Source organism: Pleurodeles waltl, chromosome 11 (assembly GCF_031143425.1).
Source record: "Pleurodeles waltl isolate 20211129_DDA chromosome 11, aPleWal1.hap1.20221129, whole genome shotgun sequence".
In the NCBI taxonomy this organism is placed as follows: domain Eukaryota; kingdom Metazoa; phylum Chordata; class Amphibia; order Caudata; family Salamandridae; genus Pleurodeles; species Pleurodeles waltl.
This window is the reverse complement of record NC_090450.1, coordinates 680,550,167-680,578,023: the sequence shown is the minus strand read 5'-3', so window position 1 is coordinate 680,578,023 and position 27,857 is coordinate 680,550,167. Positions and strand designations below refer to the sequence as shown.

The 27,857-nt window shown below is 43.7% G+C and overlaps 1 protein-coding gene across 1 annotated transcript in view; it reads right to left on the bottom strand.

Moving 5' to 3' along the window:
• ANTXR1 (ANTXR cell adhesion molecule 1) overlaps positions 1-27,857 on the bottom strand; it is a 398,881-nt gene that overhangs the window by 209,298 nt on the left and 161,726 nt on the right. Inside the window, exons 9-10 of the mRNA XM_069214185.1 lie at positions 20,123-20,183; positions 230-328 (exon numbers count right to left, since the gene is read on the bottom strand). Of these exons, the coding sequence (XP_069070286.1) occupies positions 230-328; positions 20,123-20,183 (160 nt within the window). The remainder of the gene's footprint in view (positions 1-229; positions 329-20,122; positions 20,184-27,857) is intronic.

Below are 27,857 nucleotides of genomic sequence, written 5' to 3'. Positions count from 1 at the left end.
GCATTTTGTGATGTTTGTGTCATGAGCCTCTTTGGATGCGTCAAATGCCTTATTTCAGGAGCTTTGTCAGACATCGAAGACTTTTGCGCACAGGTGGATACCAGAGGTCTAAGTGCAAAGACTAGCAAGAGATTAATTTAGCGTCCTGCCTCTGCTGCTCCTCACTTAAAAAAATTCCAACCAGCCTGTTAAAAAATCAACAGAGAAGCAAATTGAGATATAAGCTTACTGAGAGTAACCGTCTCATTAATCTTGAAACTGCACAGGACGCGATCCACATTGCGTGCATGGCGGAATCCATTCCCTTTCACAACCACTTGGAAGGAAACTGGGAAGAAAAAAAGAGGGAGAGAAAGGTCAGACATCTTTTTGCATAGTTCACAAAAGGTTGCCTGCGCACCTCAAAGCAGCCTGCGCATATTTCACTGCAGAGGGCTCCTACGGGAGGGGCCACACTAAAAGTGTGTGAAATCTGCAGAATTTCTTTTCGCACTATTACACAAAATTTTGGCAAAATGATATGAAATTACTCATAATTATGCAAATTGCAACCAAACAATTCTCTGCTATTTTTTTGTATGAAATTTGGGGAAACATCCTGAACAACTAGGTCTAAACCACTACTTGCCTGAACCACTACCGCTAAACAACTAAAAAGTCTCTACAACTAAGTACTGAACAACTACTGTCTTAACAACAATTAGGTCCTAAACAACTCAGGCAGTTCAGGCAATTGTTATTCAGGCACAATTGTTGTTTAGACAGTAGTTGTTCAGTACTTAGTTGTAGAGACTTTTTTGTTGTTTAGCAGTAGTGGTTTAGGCTATAGTTGTTTAGGACCTAGTTGTTCTGTCACATATTCCGAAATTTGTCCTCGTGCATTTTTGCCAGAAGGATGCATTTAAACAAAAGCACAGTGAACACCATTGGTTTGTTTATTGTTGTTCCTGTGTATTGCCTGTAAATTGTACAGCAAATGGCTTGCAATTACATGAAGTGGCATAATAGCGAAATTTAATGAATGTTACGTAACAAGCATAACGTGAAATTTTTAAAAAGTGTACAAATTATGGTGGCCCACACCTAGTCCTAGTCTACACAAACAGTTAGACATTAGTATGTAAGAACAAGTAGCTACAAAAAGTTTTTAAAGTTACCAGACATCTTACTACAGATGTGTGAATAGTAAACCCACACTTACTATGCAGCGGTTATCATAGGACATATCATCATGGGCGCTTGTAAGTGTACATTGTTATGTTCCCTTTTGACTAACTCCTGCGCACTGGATACTGCTAAAGACCCAATTAAATAGATTTTCCAGTCCACCCTGCTGAATTTATTAAGCTACCTACAATGGAGTAGTGTTTGTGATATGAATGTAAAATAAAAATCTCAACAATGAAGCAACCATACTAGCCACTCTGAAATACACTTACGTGTTTAAAGTTGTCTTTATCTCCCTCTAGTTCATCAGACAGTGATGTTTACAGTACCTGTTCAACATTGCTCCTCTGGCTGATAATAGAAATAAACAGCTGAAGTTGACCAATAATCTTTCCTTAAATTTCTGGAATGACATTGCACTCTGTGGGCCTCAAAGTTAACAACCCTCGATATGTTTGACATCAAAGCAATTTATTTTGGTTAAAATGGAATTATGCAACAGGTGAAGGATTGTGTGGAAAAAGGGAATTCATATTTATTTTGAAAATACTGCAGTTACATGAGTGCATTTGTATATGTCCAGTGTGCCTGTCAGTAGGGCATTTATCCTGGATACTTCGGACCAGTGACTGCCATGGGTTGCTCATATGTTGCTCCTGGGTGGAGCCTACAGGACCTATCAGGGCCAGACTGGGAACCCAAAGCAGCATGGGCAACTTTGTTAGACCAGCCACCTGGCCGGGTTTGGGGTTTGCAAGTGTGAAGCAATGCTGCTATTGTTACTAGAGACCAATATTGCAGCACTCCTGCAAAACCAGTCCCCAGTAACAAAACCGGCCCCCACCACTGCAAAACCAGCCCCCTCCCTTCCAGCCTCCCCGGGAAATGGCCGATGCTTGCTATGACCAGTCCGGCACTGCATATTATCCCAGGTGCCTGCAACCAATTAATGCTGCAACTGCTCTTCTACCCTCAAGTATGGGCACTGTAGCCCATTCAATGTCACTCTGTAATCAATGCATGCTGAAAGCTGCTCCTCCCTTACTCCTGCATGCATTATATACAGCATTTATATTGATTGCCTACACTCGGTGAACTTGATGGCAGGCTGCACTGTCACCCCTCAATGAACAGGATAGGTGATCTATCCCAGCTGCCCATAGGCAGTCAACTCAAGGGCATTCTTGCTCCTGCCTCCATACTTGCTACTCTTTGATGGACTTTATAGAGCACACGTGATGGCTACTGTTATTCAGTGTGTGCAGCTGGCTTCCTCTCTGCCACTCCTGAGTGTATCCACACTAGTAGACAATGTTTAAAACTCTGGATGGCACTGTAAGAAGCTGGCTCTGTATATACTATACGAAAGAGAGGCATAGTGTGCACAAAATCCAGTGGATCCCCAGAAGATTTACAGAGGCTAAAGTAGATAATACTAATGCTCTCTTTTGTTTTAGTGTGGTCAAGCAGTTAGGCTTATCAGAGGGTAGTGCAAAGCATTTGTTGTACACAAACAGGCAAGAGATGAGGCACACAGTCAATGACTGACTCTAGGCCAACTGTTTTATGTATCAAAAATATACTTTGCTACTTTATTCCTACAACCAGAAGAATCTTTGTCGCAGGTGAGTACAGTTTCAAGAATGTATCACTTTCAAGTATCAAATGCACTTTGTTTAGAATTCACAGATAAAACAGTTTACAGGTAAGTAATAGTTTTCAGTTTCAAAAGTGGATACAGTTCAATTTCTTGTAGAAAGCAATGTAGTCCAAAGGGAGGAAAAGTAACAGCACAGTTCACAGGTAAGTACTTGACTTAAGATCCTAATCTTCAGGGGTTAAGGTGTCCACAGGGCAAAGTTTAGGAAGACACCAGGAGTGCACCACCAGCAACACGGGCCGGTCGGGTGCAGAGATGTTGAAGCTGGCATTGGGCGCCCAATAGAATCCTACGGAGACAGAGGGTGCTCAGAATGAAACAGCTTGCAGGGAAGTACCCACAACCTCAGGGCACAGACCTGGGGAGATTAGATCAGCACTGGGGGGTGGGGGAGGCACAGACTAGCATCAAACTCACACCCTCAGCGGCACAGGGGAGGCCGGGTGCTTTTCAATGTGGGAACCCCAGGGGTCACAAAGATGCTGCAGGTGTTGTCCAGGGAGTCGACTGAAGAAAACGAAATGCTGGACAGGTAGGTAGAGAGCCCACTGGATGTTGCTGGACCATTGGTTGGGTTCCCCCAAGGCCAGGGGCTGCGGGTGCAGGGGTACCTTTGGGCATCGGGGAATCTTCACCGGCGCCAGTCAGGGGGCTCCTCTGGCTTTAGGGTGCAGGCATTGTAGTGTTGGTCAGGAGGGGTCAACCCAGGATGGACTTGAGGTCGGAATCACATGGGGACCTCCTCTGGACCAGTTGGCCACCTAGACATGGGCTGTGGGCACCGGATGCAGAGTGGGCAGGACTCGTGGTTCTGGGGCAGCTCTGGAGTCCCTCTTGGAGGTTTCTTTGTGGACAGGGCTGCTGTGCTCCAGATATCTTGGTCCTTGGCTAGGCAGGAGTCCTCTGGGGGTTGCTGGTCCTGCAGGATGAGTCGTCTTCTTGTAGCAGGGTTCTTTGAAGCTGCAGACAGGTCGGTAGGGCTGATGTCAAATCAGTTGTCATCTGGAGGCTTCTCTGCTAGTGTCGCTCTTCAGTCCTTCTTCTTCTTGTTAGGTCACCAGGAATCTGAAGAGCAAGGTTCAGGGATGCCTCTAATGCCCCTAAATACTAGATTTAGGGGTGTTACAGGGAACAGCGGGCAGTCCCCAATGGCTACTGACCCTGAGGGTGGCTACACCCTTCCTGTGCCCACTCCCTTTGGGGAGAGGGGACATTTCTAACCCTATTGGCTAATATCCTCCAAAGCAAGATGGAGGATCCTGCTAGAAGGGGTTCCCCTCAGCTTTGGGCACCCTAGGGGTGGTCCCAGCTGGGGTGGACACTCCTCCTGGTGTTTACAAAATTTCCCACCGGACGAGCCACCAAAAGTGGGGCCTGGTACCGGGGACGGGTATCCCCACTAGCTCCAGTGCCCTGAGACATTGTACCAGGAGCCAGGAGGCTTTGAAGCTCTTTGCCAAGTGTTGCAATTCCTGCAGGGGGAGGAGGGAAGCACCTACACACAAAGCAGGCTTTGTTCCTGACCCCAGAGAGCACAAAGACTCTCACCCCATGCGATCAGAAACTTGTCTGTGGTGGCAGGCTGGCACAGACCAGTCAGCCCTGCACTAGAGGATTGGGTGCAACACAGGGGGCATCTCTGAGATCCCCTCTGTGTGCATTTTTCAATGAATCCAACACTGGCATCAGCGTGGGTTTAATGAGCTGAGAAGTTTGATATCAAACTTCCCAGTCTTCAGTGAAGCCACCATGGAGCTGTGAAGTTCATAATGACAGACTCCCAGCCCATGTACTTAACATGGCCACACTGCACTTACAATGTCTGAGAATGGACTTAGACACTGTAGGGACATATTGCTCATCCATCTGTGCCCATACCTGTGGTAAAGTGCACCCTGCCTTAGGGCTGTAAGGCCTGCTAGAGGAGTAACTTACCTATGCCACAGGTAGTGGTTTGTGGACATGGCACCCAGAGAGGAATACCATATTGACTTTACCTTTTTCTCCCCACCAGCACACACAAGCTACAATGGCAGTGTGCATGTGTTTGGTGAGGGGTCCCTTAGGGTGGCATAATACATGTTGCAGCCCTTCCTGGCCACAGGGCCTTTGGTACTACTGATACTGTGTGCCAGGGGTGCGCCAATTGTGGAAGCAAAGGTATAGTTTAGGGAAAGAACACTGGTGCGGGGGCCTGGATAGCAGGATCCCAGCACACACTCATTCAAGTTAGCATCAGATTTCAGTCAAAAAGTGGGGCATAACCATGCCAAAAAGGGCACTTTCCTACAGACACTACTAGTTTCTAAAACGTAAAAGGCTGACTATTATGTGAAGGTATTGGCATTTGATCAAAGAGCCCTTGATCTGTGACTTGCTAAATTTGTTTGTCCCATTTTGTCTGATCTCTCCTTGCGGATCTGCATGCCAGACCATAAACTTGGTCGCTGACCATCTGCAGTCTGTGGTTGCAGGTGGGTTCACCTTCTATGGATTACGGGTGGACTCTAAAGGGCATAGAATATTCCTGCAATCTTCCTGGGTACAGTGGCAGGGTATGCTTAGCTGCTGCCAAACCAACTCTTTAAATCATTTGTAAGGGCAATCTATGTGAAGTGCATGCCCAGGATCTCTCTCATCTCAGGGTGGGCCCTATAGAAAGTATATGAACTCTGTAGATGATTTGTGATGTTTGCTTTATCATATAGGCCATGACCTGCTCTCTTTCTTTCTGGGTCGACCCTGCAGGGTTTTAGGCTGACTGTCTGACATCAGTGTATGTGGCGGACTGGTGCCCGTTTGCTTCTTGACAGACTCTATAGTGCTTTCCATGACTCTCTGTCTCCATTTTACACACACAGCCCCAGTCCTCGTACCCCTGGATGTACACTCTAGTACATTTTATTCAGCTCTCTGAAATCAGTGTAGACATGGGTAGTTTTTCTTTTGCTCCATGAAGTAAAGGGTGTTGCTGGTTTTCTCCTGCTTAGGCCTGTGAGTTGCTGCTTGTTGCTCCTAGATGCAGCCTTCAGATCCCTGACCATAGGTACTGTTTAAAGTTAATGTCTGAGGCTCCCTCTTGCATCACCTGAAGATTATTTAATTTTGCCTTGTTTGCCTGTAGCAAGTGCATGCCATGAGCTGCCCCTTTTTTCTTTTCTGAGCACGCTCTATAGAGACGTGCTGGATCCTAAATAACAATTTCATTAATGTATAATTTCACTTTTGTATCTCTTGTTTGTCTTCAGACCATTTTACATATAGGCGCTGCCACCTAAAACAGCATCAGGCACCACTCATCCCACTCACCCACAACACCAGTGTACTTCAACTCAGACCATACTGCAACTCAACATTGTTTAAACCATGTGCTTCTCCCATTGTGTAACATGCACCATCCACTTAAGTGCTTTTGCTCCTCATCAGGGCTAGGAAGCCCACTGTAAGTGCACTTACTATACAAAATATTGTATTAGAAGGTGGAGACATTCCTTGCTTACCAGGAGGATTGTAGCTTTGCTGTTTACTTCCACTCACCCAATGCATTGGACTTGTTAATTAAAAAGACGGTGTCACATACAAATAGATGTCACTGGGAGCAGCGGCTGGTTGGTGGCTGTGGTCCCCCAGCGGCATTTATGAGCTTGAACAAGGCCAGTCTCTCACTAAAGTGTGACCTGAGACCCACGATGATGGGCATGCATGTGCTCTTTTCTTCTGACCATTGGTTTCAATTTAGGTGGATCAACGGAGGTGCTCAATTGGGCCACCTCTTATACCAACATTGACCCAACTGAATGTATTTTATATTGAAAGTTTGCCAGTATGTTATTGAGACTGTCCACTATGTAGTATGGGCCCACCTTGCTCACACTCTGTAGTTTTGCCGCCAAACTCCCCACATGATGTGGTTATAGGCCCAATGTTTCTTACACTATGTAGTCTTAGGCACCAAGTGACCACACAGTCATGTGATTCTGCTGCACTCTGTCATTCAAAGTCTTTTTTCTGCATTTTGGTGCTTTTGGTTAGCCCTCTACCCCATGGTGGTAGGCTGAGTGGAGTAGTGATGTGCCTTTCGAGAGGGCGAACACACACCCACTGCGAGTTCACCACCATTTGCCTTGTATCTCGAAGGGTCTCAGGTTCCAGGGTGCCTATCTAATAGACACATTCCCAGCACCTCCTAAAGAGAGTGGAGACAGCTCCCTGGCTTGCAGGTGGCTCTGTGTTTCCATGATAAACTGGAAAAGAGTGCTGGGTCCGTGGATAGAGAATGGCTGTTATCCATGGCATTAGGCCTCTAGATGCCTGGAGCAGCGCCATGCAGCTTGGAGGGGATGGCAGCCAACAGTGAGGAAGACTGGTGTCTGATGGAAGTAGTGCCAAGAGAGAAGTGCCTTCGAAAGAGCCTGCTCTCTCCATGCGTTTTATTAAATGAAGTATTCCTCTCATCAGGGAGGGAGGGAGCCACTTCTCTCTGTCGGAGGGTTACTGGGACTACAACTGCACACTCTGTACAGTTTTCACCACTCCTGCGGAGCACATGTGTATGTGTGTGTTTGTGTGTGAGGGACATGAATGAACAGCATAAGGAACTTGGGGTTTATAACCACATAATACAAGGAGACTAGCTCATCATGACAGTGTGAGGAGCTTAGGGCCCATAACTACAGAGAGTTGGTAGTTTGTGCACCACAGCTATTCAAAGCAAGGAGCTTAGGACCCAGGTCACTTGTGCACCACAGCTATTCAAAGCAAGGAGCTTAGGACCCAGGACTACACAGTGTGAAGCGTTTTGGTTTCATAACTACACAGTGTGAAGGGTTTGGGGCGAATATACAGAGAGTGGTAGGAGTTTTGGGGGGGGCTTAACTACCGAGCGTGAACAGCTTATGAACCATAGCTGTGCAAAATGAGAAGCTTAGGGCCAATGACTACACAGTGTGAGAAGCTTGGCGGCAATAACTACACAGTGTGAGTCAATTTTGCCTCATAAACACAGGAAGTGAGGAACTTACGACCTCACACAGAGAAAGAAGCATGGGACCCACAAAAACACAGTGTGAGGAGTTTGGATCCCTGACTCAAATGTAAGGAGCTTGATACTATGACCTAACAGTAGAAGTTCTTAGCACATTCTTACACTGTGCGTGGACTTTTGGGCCCGTAAATTCACAGTTTAAGGAGCTTGGGACTGATGACTTAACAGTGTAAGAGTCTTGGGGCCCGTAACCACACAGCGAGAGGAGTCTGAGGCACATACATAGTAAAAGAAGTTTGTTTTACTCACAAGGGCAGGTTGTATGAAGTAGTTTGAGGCACAATGCCGTGTACAAGAAGCTTGGACACACCGACTTACTATCGCCTAAAAAGAAACTTCTCCTGTGATAGCGTACTTGTGGAAATAGTAAGATAGCCCTACAGGTTGAGCACATGCTGCACAGATCTATCTGTAACGTGAAAGCCATGCTTTGAATCTCTAAGGCAAAGAAAAACCATTGGTTAATATTCCCATTATTTGAATAGCAAAATGCAAATAATTTTAAAATGTGTGTTACATACATGGATAATATGAAAATTGACAAAAATATAATACTGTTACAATTCCTTGGAGTTAGTCTAGTATTCTCTACTTGTGACATTTGGGAACACATAATGCAAATTATATACTGAGGGCCAGATGTATAATGGGTTTCAGCATCCACAAGCGATATATAGATCAGTATATCAGAGGGTTTGGGAGCACTAAAACCCTTTTTACTTATGTACTAAACACATATAGCTTTTTGGAATTCTTTTTCTGACTTGGTAAATATGTTAACAAATGGATACCGAATCAATATTCGGAAGGGGCGTGTTTTGGGTGTCTCTTCCAAATGTTATTTCAGTACCTTATGTATCAAAGTTTTGTGACTGCAAACCAGTCACAACACACTAAAAAGTTACTGACTCCCGAGTTGGGGTTCTAACCCATTCACAAAAGAGAAAGGGGCCCCTTGTTAATATAAAAGAAAAAAATAATGTGGGAGTAGGCCGTGGTCTAAAGGACCACTAACCACTCTCACACAAACTTTTCCGAAAAAGCTAACTTTTTTTTTAAACGCAACCCCATTCGCTTTAATGACTGAATTTAAAACTAGATATGTTAATTTTATTTAAAGGTGATTAAATACGCAGTAGTCTCCTGACCCTAGCATGCCAACCTCTCCATATAGGCTACCAATCTGAGTGAGTCACTATTTGTGACCTACCTTATGAATATTAATGAGATCCGTCGTATTGTGACCCACTCTGATTACTTATTTTGTGGACCCACCTATTCTTACATAGGTGAGTTCGGAAAAATTAGCAGTGAACTCATAACGTTAGCTCTCAAATTGGGACCACTGCTTTCTACTGCGTGTTTAGTATAATGTGGCCCGAACTGTCATGGCATGAAATCTGGACTAAGCCATTTTTCAAAAATCAATAGACAGTTTCTTAAACTCTTTTGTCTAGCCTAAAAGTACACAATATCTTCTTCGAAAGGAGAACATAATTTTTCGTTATGGTGTTATATAGACGAATATACGGCGATCTAACACCAAGCAAGGGGTTCTGGACCCATAAAAAGCCTCTCTGAGCCTGTGGCCTGTGCTTAGGAGTGCACCTTTATCGAGTTGTTGCCAAAACCTTTACCACTCTGCACCGTTTGTGAAGTTATTTAGGGCCAGATGTAGCAAACCATTTGCGAGTCGCAAACGGCGAAAACCGCCGTTTGCGAGTCGCAAACGTGTGTTTGCTATGCAGAAATGCATTTTGCGAGTCGGAACCGACTCGCAAAACGAATTTCAGAGTCGTAAATAGGAAGGGGTGTTCCCTTCCTATTTGCGAGTCGCAGTGGTATGCAACTCCATTTGCGACCGCATACGCGGTCGCAAATGGAGTCGCGGTTACCATCCACTTGAAGTGGATGGTAACCCACTCACAAACGGGAAGGGGTCCCTATGGGACCCCTTCCCCTTTGTGACTGGACCCCAAATTATTTTTTCAGAGCAGGTAGTGGTCCAAGGGACCACTGCCTACTCTGAAAAAATACGAAACAAAAGGTTTCGTTTTGTTTTTTCTAAGTGCAGCTCGTTTTCCTTTAAGGAAAACGGGCTACACTTTGAAAAAAAAAAAACAGCTTTATTGGAAAGCAGTCACGGACATGGAGGTCTGCTGACTACAGCAGGCCTCCATACCCGTGAGTGCCCATAGTCGCTATGGGGCCGTAATTTGCGACCCACCTCATTAATATTAATGAGGTGGGTCTTTGCGACCCCATAGCGACTCGCAGAAGGTGTCTTAGACACCTTTCTGCATTAGGTTTTGCGACTCGGAAACTGCGAGTCGCTCGGAGTCGCAATTTCCGAGTCGCAAAACCTATTGTTGCTACATCTGGCCCCTACTTCGGAACATCTGTATTTCAATTGTGATATAGGTAACTGGTTTTTTTGCATGTCTCCTTATTTAATGCTAAAATCTAATCTGAAGAAGATAGTCTTCTAAGAAAAAAGAGTTCTTCTTCTCCACAATACAACTGTGTATGGAAAATCTCTGCAAAAATAAAACTTGCAAATTTACGCAAATGATTGTGCGTACATTTTTCAGAATGGAGTGGTGATGAAAATGTGCAGACGGGAATGAATAAACTCTTGATTGACTTGACTGTACTCTTTTACCATAAAAGGAACTCGTTATGCACATGGAAATAAAAGCTTTGCATGTGCAAAGATGAAAGGGAAACTTCGCAAACTTTTAAATGATAGAAATCTGTACCTTCGAAAAACTTTGCAGGGACACGCACATTTTATATGCATAGTACTACTCAATGCCCAAGAAATGAACAGTTGAAGCATACAAAATGCCACCGTGTTTTTCTGAATGTTTGAAAATGGTTGGATTTGTTCTGGTCTCTGGATGGGTTGGTGAAGTGAGTGCATTGGTTGCTGAAGAGGGAACATGTTACCTCACGCAGGAGAATGCCTAGTTAGAAAAGGCTTTTCTCAGGTGTGAGATTGCTGTTCTGGGTGTTTCGTGGCAGCAGGCTTGTGCCGGCTCGTCTCGTGCACGGACACGTGCGGTCTCATACCTCCATCCCCGAGGCAGCAGCTCCATCTTGAAATTAAAATTAATTTCACCAGACACATGCCAAGTTAAGACGTTGGACGTGGCTGACAAAAATAGGCCTGGCCCCCGCAGGGAAGAATGCGTGTGTGGCAGTACTGCACCTTTTCAGGGTGTATGTTAAATATACACTTATAACTCGCCTCATCTCAGCTCGTTCGGTTGCGGCACCCCCTCATTAATGCTGTCAAAGCAGTGTTCTTTGCAAGACACACAAAATACAGCAACAAAACGTGTTTTGTCTTTTATGCTAGTTGGACTGCCTTTACTACAGGGTACCCCAGACTTTTGCCTTTGCTGAACCCGTTTTTGTTGGCTTTTAGGACTCTCTGCACATTTTACCTGCTGGTCACTGGTAAAGTGCTTGTGCTCTTCCTTCTAAACCAGGTACAATTATTTCACTTTTAAGTCCCTGGTAAATAGTAATACGTGCACCGAGGGGCTGTAAATTGAATCAAATGCTACTAGTGGGCTGCAGCCCTCATTGTGCACCCAATAAAAAGTAACACCAAAATACATGTCTCAGGTCTGCTGCTGCAGGTTGTAGTGGAGTTTTAAACTGCCATTTCAACCTGGCACAATAAAGCTCTTGACAGGCCTAAACTTTCCTTTCTAATTTTTTAATATTCATAAGTCACCCTTAAGGGAGACCTTAAATACTCCTAGGGCAGGGCGCATGGTATTTAAAAAGTAGAACATGTGTATTTAGGTTTTACATGTTGTGACAGTGAAAGACTCCTAAAGTTGTTTTTCACTGTTGTAAGGTTACCTCTCTCACAGACGAAGACTAAGTTACCTTATTATACTTAAGTGATAATTTCAGTTAAGGAACATTTAGTGAAAGCCTTCTTCCTGTCAAATGAATTGTAATTTAAAATCTTTGTTAATGGTAAAGTCAAATTTTACGTTACTATTCTGAAAATGTCACTTTTAGAAAGTTAAAGTATACAAAAAAATTGGTGGATGGAATGCTTGTATTAATCAAAGCCATTGGTAATTACTCCGGCCGCATCCCAATCCATCATTATTTGGAACACCATGCTACCTTAATTTGGACCCAGCCAAACGCAAATCATTCTTGGCTTTGCTCCAATTGGAGCAGTCCAGACCGAACTGCCAGTCCAGGTCCTTCCTGAACTGGAAAACAAGCAATCCAGGACTGGTTTTGTCCTAGTTAGGGCTCATCAGCCAGGTAGCACTTGGTTCCAGTGATACAGCATGCATGAGACCCACATCCTTGCAAACCCGTCCCACTTAGGGCTACACACAAACATATACAAAAAAGTGATGGATGGATTGCCTGTGATATAAGCCACTTGTAAGCACTTGGGCTACATCCAAATCCAGTGACAAAGTGTGCACGGGACCAATGCCCGGGCATTCGTGTCCCACTTAGTTCCCTGAGCTACCACTAGTGGCTGAGATTAATTCAAGCATTCCATCCATCACTAATTTTTTTGATACCCTAAATGTGATGAGTTTGCCCAGACGTGGGTCCAGGGCTCCCTGTACCACTGAACTCAAGCGAAACCTGGATGATAGGCCCATAATAAGAGTAAAACTGGCCCTGGGTTCCATATGTTCCAATTCAAGGAGGACATTTCCTGGCAGTTTGGGCTGGACTGTTCCCATCAGAGCAGGGTCAAGGCTGATTTGCATATGGCTGGGTCCAAACTGTGGTGGCATGGTTGGTGAAAAACAATGGATTGGGATGCGGTCCTGAGCAATCTCCAGTTGCTAAGATTAATTAAAGCATTTCATCCATCGCTTTGTTTCTTGATGCCCTAATTGTGATGGGTAAGCCCAGATGTGGGTCCTGTGCTCACTGTGCCACATAAATCGAGCTACACCTGGCTGATGAGTCCATACCAAAGGTGAACCCAGTCTTGGGTTGCTTGAGTTCCGGGTGAGGGAGGACATGGTCTGGCAGTTCGAGTGGGACTGTACCTACTGGGAAAGGGTTGAGGCTTATTTGCATTTGGATAGGTCCAAACTGAGGTAGCATTGAGGGAAAAAGTGAATGGATTGGGATGCGGCCCAATCGGTCACCAGTGGCTGTGATTAATTCAATCGTTCTATCCATCACTTTGTTTTTTGACTTTTAGAAAGTTGGCATTTTTATGCCTAAACCCAATGTGCCTTTCCGCCACTGTCAAGGTTCACATGACTATGAATGGCTCTCCTGTGATGTTTAGTGTATTCATTCCAGACATGGGGAAAAAATAACCTTGGGTGTGGGGCAGGGTGTTTCTGTCCTAGCCAGAATGTGCTGGGGGTTGTGCTCAGCTTTCCTGAGCTTCAAATGGTAGCCTCAAGGCTTGTCCACCCCCTTCCTGACGTATAAGGGCTGCCAGCCCTGTGTTACCCTAAACAGTTTGGAGCCAAACCCAGGAAAGGGTGATGATTAAACAAAAGGGGCACCCCCCAATCACAGCCTGACACTGCGGATAAAAGTTTCATCCTCAGAACCTCTCATCAGAACACTCCAGGGCCTGTGGAAGATTCAGAACTGCCCTGCTGTATGAAGAAGCAAGATGGGGCCTACGTGCCTTGAACCCAGGCTCCCAAGTAGTGACTTCAAGGGTCCGTTGGTTGGCTCATGTTTGAGCTACAGGAAAACAGCAAGCTTCCAGAGGCCTCCCTGCAACTTCCCAGCTGACCAGAACCAACTGGACTTGCCTGAGTTCTGCTGCTGGCCTCTTCTGGGGTGAGTCCTGATACCCAAGAGGTGTCCATCTCAGTCCTGGACCCTGGCCTGCCAACAGAATGCATTGCTTCTGCCTCAAAACTACTAGTCCTGAATTCCAGGTTAAGATCCAGAAGTTGTTGTGCTCTTCGCAGCCGCAAACGGACTTCTCACATCGCCTGACGACCATCCGCAATGTCCGCTGATTACCTGCTCTTCACTTTCGCTCCAAGAACCAACTGCAGCAGCAAGAGTCCTCATTGACTGCCAATATGAAGCTCCAGAGCAGACTGACTCTTGACACCAACCTGCTCCTAAAGTCAACAATCTCCTTGCACTGATCTCCAATGCAAAGCTCCGCTGCAGCTCTGTGAGTGGAATTAGTCTCAGAGAAGATAAAATCTTCAGCAGGTTAAACCTGGTCCCTGTAGACTTAGAGAAGGAAAATTTTCAGCAGGGTGAACTGGACCCTGTATTGGACCCCATGCTCTTTGCCCCACTTCAGCACGACAACCGCAATTGGCGCAATGTGCTGTTTGGCGCTATTTACCCCAGAAACTTAAAAAATCCATAGACAGATGAGAATAGTGCTCAACACGATAATAGCATGCTTTTAGACCTGACTTTAATTTGTGCAATTTCCTTTGAAGAAATTACACAAAATGCCCAAACAAATTACACAGAATTACATGAAATGCCATTTTGGCTACTTGTTCCATTTTTTTGTGTGAAATGCAACCTCATTTCCATTTTAGACATGAGGATGCATTTCACTCTTACCTCTTGTGAGGCAATTGCATTTTGCTTAAATACCCCACTTCTTACTCCTTCTCAAGAGCACTCACTTGCTGCCCACCCATTTTTAAGAGCAAAATTAGCTCAGAGCTCCTAGACTTTCATGTTCCTACTATTTTTAAATCAGAATCTTCTATTTTATTGGATGACTTGAATCTTCATTTTCATTCCCCCTACAGCCACTCTTCAACAACCTCATTTATCCAGGAGGTCTAGTTCTGAACCCATTTTTCTCTAATTATCATTTACATAGAGTCATGTCCCACATCCCTCTCATCTGGATGGATTATTTGGATGGTCTTTTTGTTCCTCGGGCCCAAAAATGCTTAGAGACAAACCACCTTCTCAAACCCCTATTGCTTCGGACAATAGTCTAAGGTCACAATTGAGAACCTTACTGCTGCCCTCTCTAAGCTTCCTGCTCTATTCCAATATGTTGGCCACAGTCCACTCCATTAGCGAGTGGTTCGATAAGACCTTTCTTTAACTGGTCATAGGCTCTGCACCTCAGCTCCCTGATACTCTGAAGAGTTACATCACAAAAAAGATGGCTACAAATCATCATATGATCTTTTATCAAAAGCAGTTTACAAAACTGCATACAAAAAAACATTATTCTTCAGACGGCGTGCCAATTTCTGTTCCGGCAAAATTGAATCTACATCTTGTGCTCCTAAAGAGGTCTTCTCCATTGTCAAAGAATTATAACAGCCTATGGCCTGTAACCATTCCTCAAAGCCTTTCCGGGAATTTTGCTCTGAGGTATCTGTGTCCCAAAAAAATAGCCATTGTCCAGTCTATTTTTAAACCTCTGACTAATGGTCAGTCTGCTATCTCGACTACTGCTCACCTTATCGCCCCAGGGACAACCTCACAGTCTAGTTGTAGTCCACTTTCGGTTGATGCAGTGATGCCCCCACTTATTCTAATGCTTCATCTCATCCATGACCATCTCAGATATTATTTCTCATCCTGGAAATCATTGGCCGTTGCTTATGAAATTTGTAACATCTCTATCCATTCCTTATCAGTTCCTGTAGACTGTAAACAGGTTCACATTGTACCTCTCTTAAAAAAAACTAGTGCAGACCCAGCTGTCTTGGACATCTTTTGTGCCTATTTTCCTACTGCTCCTGCCAGCCAAGATAACTTAAATGTATTAACCCTCAGTTGTCCTCTTACTTGGTATCGAACAATCTTCTTGCTATCTCACAATACTTTTTACTAGCCCTTGTATATAGAACTGATCTCTATCAGTCACAATTGCAGATGAGCTTTAAATGCTGCTACACAAATGACATACTGCTACCAGGATTTATTTGGACCTATCATCAACATTTGACACTATTTCTCACTCAGTTTTGAATCAAAGACTGTTTTCCCTAGGACTATTTAGTGATGCTCTTTCTTGGATAGGTGTTTTCAATTTTAACATATTTCAATCCATCTATATGCCTCCAGTTAAGTTGAGTGCTCCATTTCAGACTCCATAGATATGACACTTTCTAAGTTCCATTTTTGCTTGTGCATGGTGACTCAAAGGATAAGCGACACCTCTCTCAACCTAACCCGATATGAGTCTGAAGTCCTCCTATCCAGAAGACCAGCAGGCCTCTAGTTGTTGGACTGGTGGTAGTCAGAGCTAGGTACCCCCCCTCACTCCATCCTTTCAGGCAAAAACTTTCTCTAAGCAGATCATTCAGGCTGCTGGCACCTGTTTTAATCTGCTAAGAATGCTCAGGAAATTCCACTCCTTCCTAAAAAGATCTCTAAGACTATTGTCCATGTGCCCCTAACCTCTCATACAGACTATGTCATTGACATCTATTTGTGCCTTCCCGGCTGTCTTATACCAGGTGCAGATTGGGCACAATGTCACAGTCTGACTAGTTCTTATTTCCCAGCCCGCACTTCTATATTTATTCATCTTAAAGCCCTGTAATGGTTACCAGTGGCTAAACGCTGTCAGGTCAAAGCTCTTTGTTTTTTTCATCGGGCCTTCTAGGACCTAAGGAGGAAATGTAAGCACTATTTCACCCCCTTCACCCTGGTTGTTAAGATCCTCTATGGTCTGGCTGCTCAAAATCACTGCTTTATAACATAGGAGAAGAGGAGATGGGCTTTCTCTGTCTTATGGCATACTTTGTAACCAAGTTATTCCTGCAAAACATCCCAGATTGTGCAGCTTTTTAAAACAATTCTTAAAGCCTGGCTCTTACCATAACATCTTTACTTCTTGAACCTGAGCCAGTGCCTGCTCCCTAGTGCTAGTACAACCTGTTTGATATGTGTGCACCTTACCAATTAAATAGAAGAGAAATAAAAAATATGGTAAAAAATTACAGATAAGGCAAAAGAACCACTAATGTTCTGTTCATTTATGTTGTTCCAGGCCTTCCGTAATAGGATTTTTATCTGAAAAACAATCTGTATTACACAATGTAGCGCAAGGGCATAAACACAGCCATTTCCCTAAGAAGCTTAACTGCAATGCTGGAAAGTATGAAAGATTTTGCCCAGACCTACACATTCTTCCCCATATTGATCTGCAAAAATCAGTATATTGCAGGTATTTCCAGGGCACACTTGCCACATTTTTACATGATGTTATGTGATGAAAAGCTGCTGGGTATGTGTAGTTTAGTCTCAAGTTCTAAGTTTGATTCAAGCACAAACCCCAGTGACCTACTCCAGAAGGTTTTGAACTCTTACTCTCTATAGAATTGTAGGCATCACATCTGAATCCATTTGGCCTAACTCACAAATCCAATGTTGGCCCTTTATGTATCTGTAAATTCAGAAATGGGTGGATTTACACCTGCTAGATATCTATGAAAGGATATCAGTTATAAAACTATTTACTGTCATGTAATTGTATACCACAATAGTGTAAAAGTATGCAAGATCTACTCATAAAGAGATGGTGGTGGGTGGTTCAAGAAGTGGTTTGACTTGTTAGTTTGTGAATGCTTACAAAAAGGCCATGTTGTAAGTATTGTCAAACTTCTCTACAACCCTTCTCCATCCCCTTTCACATCAGATACCATAAAACTGATATGAGGAGTCTCACAGTGTTCATCCCTCACATCAGAGAGCCAGAAAACAATATGCAGAGTCCCACAGGGATCGTCCCTCAGTCTCACCCGTTTGAACATATACATGACACCATTCACCAACATCATCTGATCACAGGACATCACCATCATCTCCTACGCTGATGCCACTCAACCCATCCTCTCCCTGACGGACAAGACAATGAACCCCAGAACCAACTTTACCAACTGCTTGACCATGTTAGCAGACTTGATGAAAACTGACTGCCTAAAGCTCAACTCTGACAAGACAGAAGTACTGGTCTTCAGCATTAAGACCTCCCTAAGGGACCCCACCTGGTAGCCTTCGGAGTTAGGACCAGCACTAACACCCACAGATCATGCAAGACATCTCGGGATCATCCTAGACACCAATCTCAACATAATGGCTCAAGTCAACCTTGTGTGCACCTCCTGCTTCCACATCATGCACATGCTGTGAAAGGTCTTCAAGTGTTTGCCTCAGAACACCAGACAGACTGTCACGTTAGCACTCATCACCAGAAGGCTTGACTACAGCAACACTCCATGCTAGAATCCCCAAACAATTACTGCACAGACTCCAGACCATTCAGTACACCGCTGCAAGACTTATACCCGACCTTCTACTCTGCACACAGATCACACCATCCCTCAGGAAGCTTCACTGGCCCCCCATTCACAAGTGCAGCCAAATCAAAGCCCTAGAGAACACAGGACAAGAATACCTAAATAGCCGCATATATTTTCACCAACTCACCAGACACCTGCACTCTGCCTCACTCTCACTTAGACACATTCCTCGCATCCACAAAAACAAAACTGGAGGTCGCTCGAAGACATAGCACCTCCCTCCACACAACAGAGCCTTGTCCTCACTTCTTAAGTCCTGCAAGAAGCTGAAGATCTGGATCTTCATATTAGCACCTCGGTAACCACACACCTACACATCTGCCTAAGCACCTCAGATGATTAGTGCACTACAGAAATCAATATAACATAACATTACACCCTGGAAATGCTGGGATGATTCGAATAGGTGAGGGCTGGCGTAAATCCCTTTCCACGTGGGAAGAGGAATGAGGTATTGCCAAAGTTCATTGGGTCCATCACAAGGAGAAAAAGGTTTTTCCACAGGAAAATAAATAAATAAATATGCACTTTTATATAGGTGCTGACTTCTTCCAGTGAGGAGCTGTCTGGTGTATATATTTCCACATTATAGGTGTACCAACGTATGAAAATGTCACATGACATTGGCCTGGAGAGCTACAAAGTACATTCATGTGGAAGAGGAAATCTCAAAGTACTCTTACACTGTTCTTGTGAGTTAGGCATGTTGCGTTTTTTAATGAGGTGGTGCAAGACTATCTCCGGCCTCAGCAGTGTGGATTAAGTGCTGGATTTTGTACGAGTACATAAAAAAGAAATCTTATACTACTACTCCCTGACTCATAAATGCATTTGTAAATCAGACAAGGTGGCTTCACCATGGAAGGTAACATTTGCCTCCTCTACACTGCAGTTGGCCAGTAGACAGGTGACTGGCAGAAACCCAAAAGATAAACTGTGGTTTCTTCTTGCGTTACCAACTAGGGCATCTTTCTGTGCACATGGTAGAAACCTCAAAGAGTATTTTAGACCACTTGCTTCCAGTGCTTATTTGTAAATAAAAAGGTGCCGGTGCTCAAAGCTCTCCTCTGAAACAAGCGGTTGCTGCAATTAAATGTGCGAACACGGAATACCGAGGCAGAGTAACCCTGAAGACATGTCGGGCCTCTTTCATCTATTTACTGACACACCCTGCCCCTCCAGCTCACTCCTGCAGCTTTCTGCTTTCTAACTTTGTGACTTTTTTCACTTTTCTCTTCCTCCGTCTTTCCCATATGTGTCTTTTGCTACAAGAGCTTGTAGCGAATGCTTGAGGTAGAAGAATAAGTGACGGCCCGCAAAAATAAGTGCTGGTACTCAGCACCGGAAACAACAAGCACAAATTAAGCACTGCTTGCTTCCCTTCCCAGCATTCCATTTACTTCCTGTAAATAACATTTGTTTTTCCTCTAATGTTTACACGAACTTAAGCAGAAAACAGGAAAATGCAGGACACTGCATCACCCAAAGCCAAAATATTTTAAATTAAAACAAAAAATACAATTATTGACAGGTATGAGTGCTTACATTGTACACTTTGCACATTTAATCAACTTGGGATGAACAGATATAGAATAAACAGAAAGAAAACGTAAATGGCATTAAGGGGAGTACATTTAAAATTGTAGTTGGTATGAAATAGTTAGCATAATTTAGAATATTTTATTGACCATCGGTAATGGCCGAATTTCTAAAGCAGCCGATATAAAATGGAGGGCTATTCTGAAATTCTAATTATTAAAAAGGTTAGATTTTCTGACTGTTCGTGTTTACTGAAGCTACACAAGAGGAAGTTGCTGATTGTCATATGTCCACAAATTCATCTTATGTTGCCTATGAATCCTCTACACGGGACCATTAATTTGCCTTCCTCCCATTATACAGTATTAGGAGAATCTTTCCAGCCTAAGAGGATTAGTGAAGTGATTTTTCCAAACTTACCTCCTGCACATATACTTGAGGGTTCCGCAGCTAGAATTTCTATGCAGGACATTTTCAAAATCTGCAAGAAATAATTAAGAGAAGTGAGAAAAACGACATCTTCAGCTTCAGTAAATAAATTTACTTTAAAGAAATGTAATATGGGCAAAAAAGCTGACTGTAAAATATAGACCATATGATAAAACCTACCTACAAAGGATGTACTCAACCCAAACCCTTTAGCAAGTTCTTCACTAATATGCACTGCAACCTAAATTAAAAAAGTGCTTTTCACACCTCTATCTGTAGCAGGCTCATATGGACCCAAGCACTAGTGCAAACATGGGTGCAAAAGTATTTTAAATCTGTTTTTGAACTAGCGTCTTTTAAGAGCTGAGAGCAGACTGTACTTACTCTTCTTTTGCACATGTTATTGCCATCATCAATTTGTTGCTGGTGGAAAGTACCCCGGGTAGAAATAAAAAGTATGTATTGATAATTCTTGCTATTTTACTCTCTATTTTCTTACCCCAAGGCCCTCATTACTATGGGGGTCGGTAAATTACGACCCCTATAAAATCACCTCTTAGCGAAGGGATCGGAATTACAAATGTTTGTAATATTTATCGCATCAGAAAATTACAGATCACAGACTTTGTTAAATGTTATTGGTCAAACCTGCCAGAATTTAAAGATGGAGGGAAATGTCTGGTAAATACAGGGGCTAGTGGATTTTGGTGAGGAAAGCTCCAATATCTGCGTGTTATTCCCCACTGTGAAGGCAAACTTATAGTAGGTTATTATTATCACACCTGATAAATTTCAAACGCGTCTGTGCTCATTTTTGTGCTGTGCGATAAGTATTGCACCAAACATCAAGCCACTTGTACTACGGGTCCAAGATGTAAATACCTGGTACCAATGTTGATTGCACAGGGGTCTTATTGCATCCGCTATTAACACCACAGTCTAAATAACTGAAAATTGAGAAGGGTTTTTGGGTGGCGATACTAGCACTCAAACAATCACTCTACCGTGTTCTTGCTCCAGGTACGCTTGACTTACCTAGAAAATAACTTTACTCAGGTTTCAATGAGTTGGTGGTGATTTTTCCTGAGATTATGATGACACCTACATAAGTTGATCTTATTGTATGCATGTGGAATTTCTATAAGGTGAACCTAGCCAAAGAGTGGCAGAATGCTGTACAGGGTTAAAGCAAAGTCTTACTGCCTTGTTTTTTGTCTCTTCTATGCTTCTTAGTCTGACGGTGTCCTGGCTGCGGGTGTGCCGAGAACCATCGGTGTGGGTGAGCTTATTGCGAGGTAAGTGGGGATGATAGTTGTGATGACTTTGTAAATGGTGCAGCTGGTTTTGAAGATAGTGCAGGCTGGAAAGGGGAGACAATGGCGTTCCATCGGGATGGGGGTGATATGATCATATTCTGTCTGGCCCTGGGTGACGTGCTGTGGCATGTAAGATGCCCTTAAGGCGTGCCAGTGTGAAGTCTGGCAGACCGTGGAGGCACACGAAACGAAGGGATTGATTTTGATTTCGGTGGATGGGTTACTCCGTCACAACAGTGACGGACATTCCGTAAACCAAAATGTAAATCCCAATATTTCGTATGATATTTATATTTCAGTGGATGGGATATCCATCACCATTGTGGCGGAGTAACCCTCGGCAAGGTTTGAGCAAAAATTGAAGGTAAGATTTCAGGTTCTGCAGCTCAGGACAGGGAAAAACATGCCACATTGCTATTTGTGTTATTGTTATTATTGTTATTCCCAATTCTGACCGATGCAGCTTCCAAAGTACAGGTAATACAAAACTGCGGAAAAACTGCAGTCCACAGCCTCATTTTCCTGGATGGTATTGCTTCCGGTATTACCGGGCACATTAAATGAGGTCCTATATTCTTGTCTGTCCTCATATTTACACTCTCTTCCCTCTGCCCGTTTCCTAAACTTATAAATCATTGAGGACTTTAATACTCAATAACTTGAGCATGAAAACCAATGCCGTTTTGTGAGAAACATTGTCGTACAAGGATGAAAGCTTTAGCTCATCTTCGGTATATTTCGCTTTGCGAAGGTGCTGCCGAAATGTTGCTGTCTTTGTTGGCAGTGGTAACCCCTATAAGGACAGAAGCTCCTCACACCTTTTAACTGCAGGCCTCCGGCCCTCCACCAAACAGTGGACGACGACTTGCATATTACAGTTATATCATTTCTTACAAGTGCCATAAACTTTCCTCAAGCTTTAGGCAGATGTAAAGAAAGTATGTGTTAATATTTTTTGATTTGTGGAAAAGATTTCTGCAGAGTTGTTCAATTACTGGTCTGTGAATCTGTGAGGGGTAGTGTGGGGGAAGGCGTTTTGAGACAGATTATTGTTTGAAACTGGTGGTTTGGGGTAATATGCTGTAGTAATGCATCGAATTATTCCTTTCCCTCAATAATTAATTTACTATTGACACAAATCAATTTTCTCTTTTCATTTTTTCGTCGATACTGACTTAAAAATACATTTGTCCAAGAGCTGCCCGATTCGATTTTTAGGTAACATTTTAAAAACACAAAAGTCGATGGGAGGATGCTTGCACTATTTCTAACACTGGCAATCCCTTGGGATAGCATTCTTACCCATCGTTCTTTTGCCCACCATGCCACATCAGTTTGTGCCGAGCCATGTGCAAATCAGTCTTGATTTGCATTTCAATTATAAATGAGCTTGATGGGTGAAGTCACTAAACAGAACCACTTGATCCTGCAGTAGTGACCTGGTAGGCTCAGCATGCCCCTCAACACCCTGGTTCCATTTGTTTGTGGATGCACCACTGCTTGTTGGCTCTCATTTTTGTTATCCATGTTTGTGGCACCACTCATGAATTATGCTTCCAATAACATGCCCCCTTAACTGTGGAACTGCTGACATGTTTTATGTCCTCCCTCTCAGGTGCAGATTACGAGTTTGGAGGAATTCTGTGTGCAGATTCCAGATGGTTGGAACTTCTGATACATGGTTTTGCGCCTTGGTGGACAGAGATTTGGGTCTCGGCTGTAATGCAGTCCTTTTTCCAAATTATTTTAGAGGATTGATTTTCCGGTCAGTAACACTGGGCTCTGTGGTCCACCACTTGGAAAATCCTGGTGTGGGAACAAAGGGCCATAGATAACACTGTAGAGCGAATGCCATGCCGGAATTTCACTCCACACTTTTTATAATGTGGGCATTAGTCTCTCCTTGGACTGCTCTCACAAGCAAAAATCTCTTGCATCTTTGTATGTGGAAAAACATGTGGACATTCCATTTCTGCTTGTTTGATGCAAAATCTGAGATAACATCACGATTACTGCTACTGGAGACACTATCACCAAATACTGAAATTACTACAAGAAGCCAACCTTCTCCAAAACAAGTCATGAATGGTAAGGTACAGAGAGCACAGTAATACTGCGTGTGGTATTACTATGTGTTATTTCTACACCCGTACCGGGATATACCAGGATACCATATCTGAAATGGTGAATAATGTGTGAGAACTGGTCTTTCTGTGTGTTATTCCCCTTTTTGGCCTGTTTTTTTGTAAAGTTTCCAAGAGAAACATTCCTGACCAACAGTATTCCCCAGTACTCCGATTCAGCCATTAATTAGAGCTTCTAGCCTTCTGGGACTAGTGATTGGGCCCTGGGTATTAAGAAAGAGGATGAAGGGCCTATCTGGCAGGACCGTCACCCGTGCCAATGCTAGGGGCCACAGTTTGAGCACTGGATGTGCTGGTAGCCCAGGATGCACATTGCTTCTCAGAAGATCCTGATTGAGAATTTGTGGCCAGATATAAGAAAAGTTGGGCTACATCCACTGCAGCTCCACTTTTCTTGCGCCCCTCAGCGTCCCTCTACCACCACCATGTGTGCACTGTATTTAAAATACGGTGCACCATGGCACAGGTTGGGGGGCAATAGCATCAACATTTTTGATGCTATTGATGTACTATTCAGGTTAGCGCCAACATTTTGGCTCTAACCCTGAAGAGTGCATAGGGGCCCATTGTAACCAATGGTGTTCCCCTTTTTAACGCCTGCTCTGAGCAGATTTTTTTGCGCAATTTTTTCCCTGCCCCCCTTAAAGGGGGAACACTCCTCTTGCATACATTATGCCTTGTGCAGGCATAATGTGGTGCAAGGGGTTACAAAGTGGCGCAGTGAATGCATTACACCACTTCAAAAATTATTGCACAGCAATTTTTGAAGCCTAACGCCACATTAGCGTAAACAAATGACACTAATGTGGTGCTAGAGCATATTAAATCTGGGCCTACGCGTTACATAATTAAGGGCCAGATGTAGGAAAAAATCAAATTGCGACTTGCAATTTGCGAGTCTGTGCGACTCGCAAATTGCAAGTCGCAATTTGACATGCAGAAAGGTGTCTCAGACACCTTCTGCAACTCGCAATGGGGTCGCAAAGACCCACCTCATAAATATTTATGAGGTGGGTCGCAGTTTGCGACCCCATTGCGAGTATAGGCACTCGCTAACATGGAGGCCTGCTGACGTCAGCAGGCCTCCATGTTAGCGACCTGCCTTTTAAATAAAGGTTTTTTTTTTTTTTGAAGTGCAGCCCGTTTTCCTCACAGGAAAACGAGCTGCATTTCAAAAAATTCCGAAACCTTTAGTTTCGGAATTTTCAGGGCAGGGAGTGGTCCCTTGGACCACTCCCTGCCCTGAAAAAATAATATGGGGTCCATTCACAAAGGGGAAGGGGTCCCATGGGGACCCCTTCCCGTTTGCGAATGGGTTACCATCCACTTCAAGTGGATGGTAACTGCGACTCCATTTGCGACCGCATACGCGGTCGCAAATGGAATTGCATACCATTGCGAATCGCAAATAGGAAGGGAATACCCCTTCCTATTTGCGATTCGGAAATGCATTTTGCGAGTCGGTCCCGACTCGCAAAATGCATTTCTGCGTAGGAATCACGCATTTGCGAGTCGCAAACGGCAAATTTTGCCGTTTGCGACTCGCAAAGTGCTTCCTACATCTGGCCCTAAGTCCCTTGGGAGTCTGCAATACGGTTATTCCTACACTCGAATTTACAGACACCTAAATTTTGGTCTTGTAGAGGAGCTGCGGCCAACCTTAAATCCTCAACAGTAAATCTGCGAGGCAGCATCCTCAGCCAAAAAACATGATGCAATCCAGCAACAATGTTCCTCTTCGCAGCCTCGCCTCCACTGCGGCTTAGACAAAACCACCCCAAATCGCTGGAAGGTTACACTTAATTCGCTTTGATAAATAACTTGTCCATCACCGTGCGCAGAGCAAGACTGGGCCTTGGTTAGCGACCATTTCCGGATATCTGTTGTCAAAGAGTGGCAGGGAACCAGTGGACCTGTTAACCCATGTGTGGTGTATGCGAAAGAGAGGGGCTTTAAAAGGGGAAAGGATTGCTTGCAGTAGAGGTTTGAAAACCAAGGGTTTAATATGTACCGCGGGGTCAAAATCAGGAAAGTTAGCATCTGAGTGCGGGAGAAAGAAGCATAGACGGAGAGAGAGAACGAGAGAGAGAAGGGTGCAACAAAAGACCGAGGCAAAGATTGAAAAGGGAGAGGGACAGAGGAGAAAATTACGGTAAGCAGGAGGAGGAGAGAGAGAAAGTAATGGATGGGACGGGATAGCGAGAGAAAAAAAGGGGAGAGGGGATTGTGAAAGAAAGCACAAGGGAAAAAAAACAAGAGACCGACAGGGATGTCCAAGAAATAGAGGAGTAAGGGGCAGAGGGAATAGGAGAGTTGCAGAAGAGATAGAGAGAAAAGTGCTAGGAAGAAAGAAAGAGAAATAAGGTAGTAAAAGAAATAGGAGAGACGAATCAAAATACTGTAGAGAGTGAAGACATAGACTCTGATAGACAAAGATTTAGGGCCTGATTATGATTTTGGCTAAGGGGATTACTCCATCACAAACGTGACGAATATCCCGCCCTGCGTTTTACAAGTTCCATAGGATATCATGGGACTTGTAATACGGCGCGTTTGTGAAAGAGTAATCCCCTCCATCAAAGTCATAATCAGGTCTGAAGTGTTGCTTGAAAGGGCATTATGTTGCACTAAAATTCTACTTACACAAGCAAAGCGGATGTAACCAGGGATATATATAAAATGAAACATAACATAAGCAAAAACTGAAAATTACCAACATCCAACAACATATCTGTATGTTAGCACATGCACAGATATTACACCAAAATCGCACTAAATAAAACAGAGGCAATCAACAGGCAAAAATCAGAGGCATTTAAAGGGCAAACAGACCCCCTTTTTTACCAAAGAACAACTATGGAGTTAGTAGTGTGCCAACCGATTCAGGTACAAACTACAGGAATTGCCAATATCTACCCAGGAGAAAGCAACTGTTGGACTTAGCCATTTCTGCAGGGTCATCCCCAGACTTTTGCCTTCACTCTCCTATTTTCGGAACCTGTTTTTGTTGGCTTCCAAGGCTCCGCACACTTTACAACTGCTAACCAGCGCTAAAGTAATTGTGCTCTATCCTTAAAACATGGTAGAATTTCGTACACACAATTGGCATATATAATTTACTTGTAGGCCCCTAGTAAATTGGCACTACACATACTCAGGGCCAATAAATTAAATGCTACTAGTGGCCCTGCAGCACTTTTTGTGCCTCCCACTTCAGTAGCCTGCCTGCCATTCCAGGCTATGTGTGCAGTTTTAAAACTGCCATTTTGATATGGCAAAATAAACCTTTGGCCAGGACCAAACCTCCCTTTTAACACATATAAACCACCTCTAGGGTAGGCCATAAACAGTCCAGGGGTTGCAGTAATGTACTTTTAAGCTTTACATGCCCTGGTGGTGAAAAGCTCTTAAATTCATTTTTCACTACTGCAAGGCCAACAATGGGTTACCCTATTACATTTAATAAATGATAACTTTCAAATGGGAGCAGGAAGGCAGGTTGAGTTTGATTGCAAATAAAATCCCTCTTTATTGTTAAAGTTGGATTTTTAGTCACAATTTTGAAAATGACACTTTTAAAAAGTTGTCATTCTCTTGTCCTAACCATTTGGTGCATGCAGCCTGCTTCTGGGTCACATGATGAGGTGTAACTGGCAGTTGGTCTTTGTGTTTTGCTCCAGACAGTGAGACAAAGGCGGTGGCGCAAGGGGACGGGATCGGAGAAGCACGACTTGCCTTTACTATTTTAATTTATGAAAAAACATTCCCCTACTTTTTTAAAATGACAATGATCCTGGGACGGTTCACATTTTAAATGCTTAAGTATCATTCAGGGAACCTCTTGTGCCATGAAACTGAAGGGGGAGGCCGGCAGACAGCTAAACAACAAACAACTGTCTTGCCAGGGTGCTTGCTTGCCGGAAAGAAATTACGATGTGCGCAACGGGCCAATCTGCAAATGTAAAGGTGCTTTAGAGTCAGCACTGGCTTTAATTGATGGAATAACTTGAATCTTTGTGATGACAACACTTTTTGAGTGGTAGTGCAAGGGAGTAGTCACCTGAGCTGTGAAGTGTGTGCTTTAAAGGGACAGTTATAAAAATGCATTACACACAGTCTGGGTATTACTAAAATCTATATTTTGGATGCACAAATTTATCTGTTCGCACATGTTATGTCAGGCTATCTGTGTGTAATGCAAGTTTAAAATTATGAACTACACAGTGGTTTCTATCACATACACGAGCTGCTTGTTCTGAAAATACA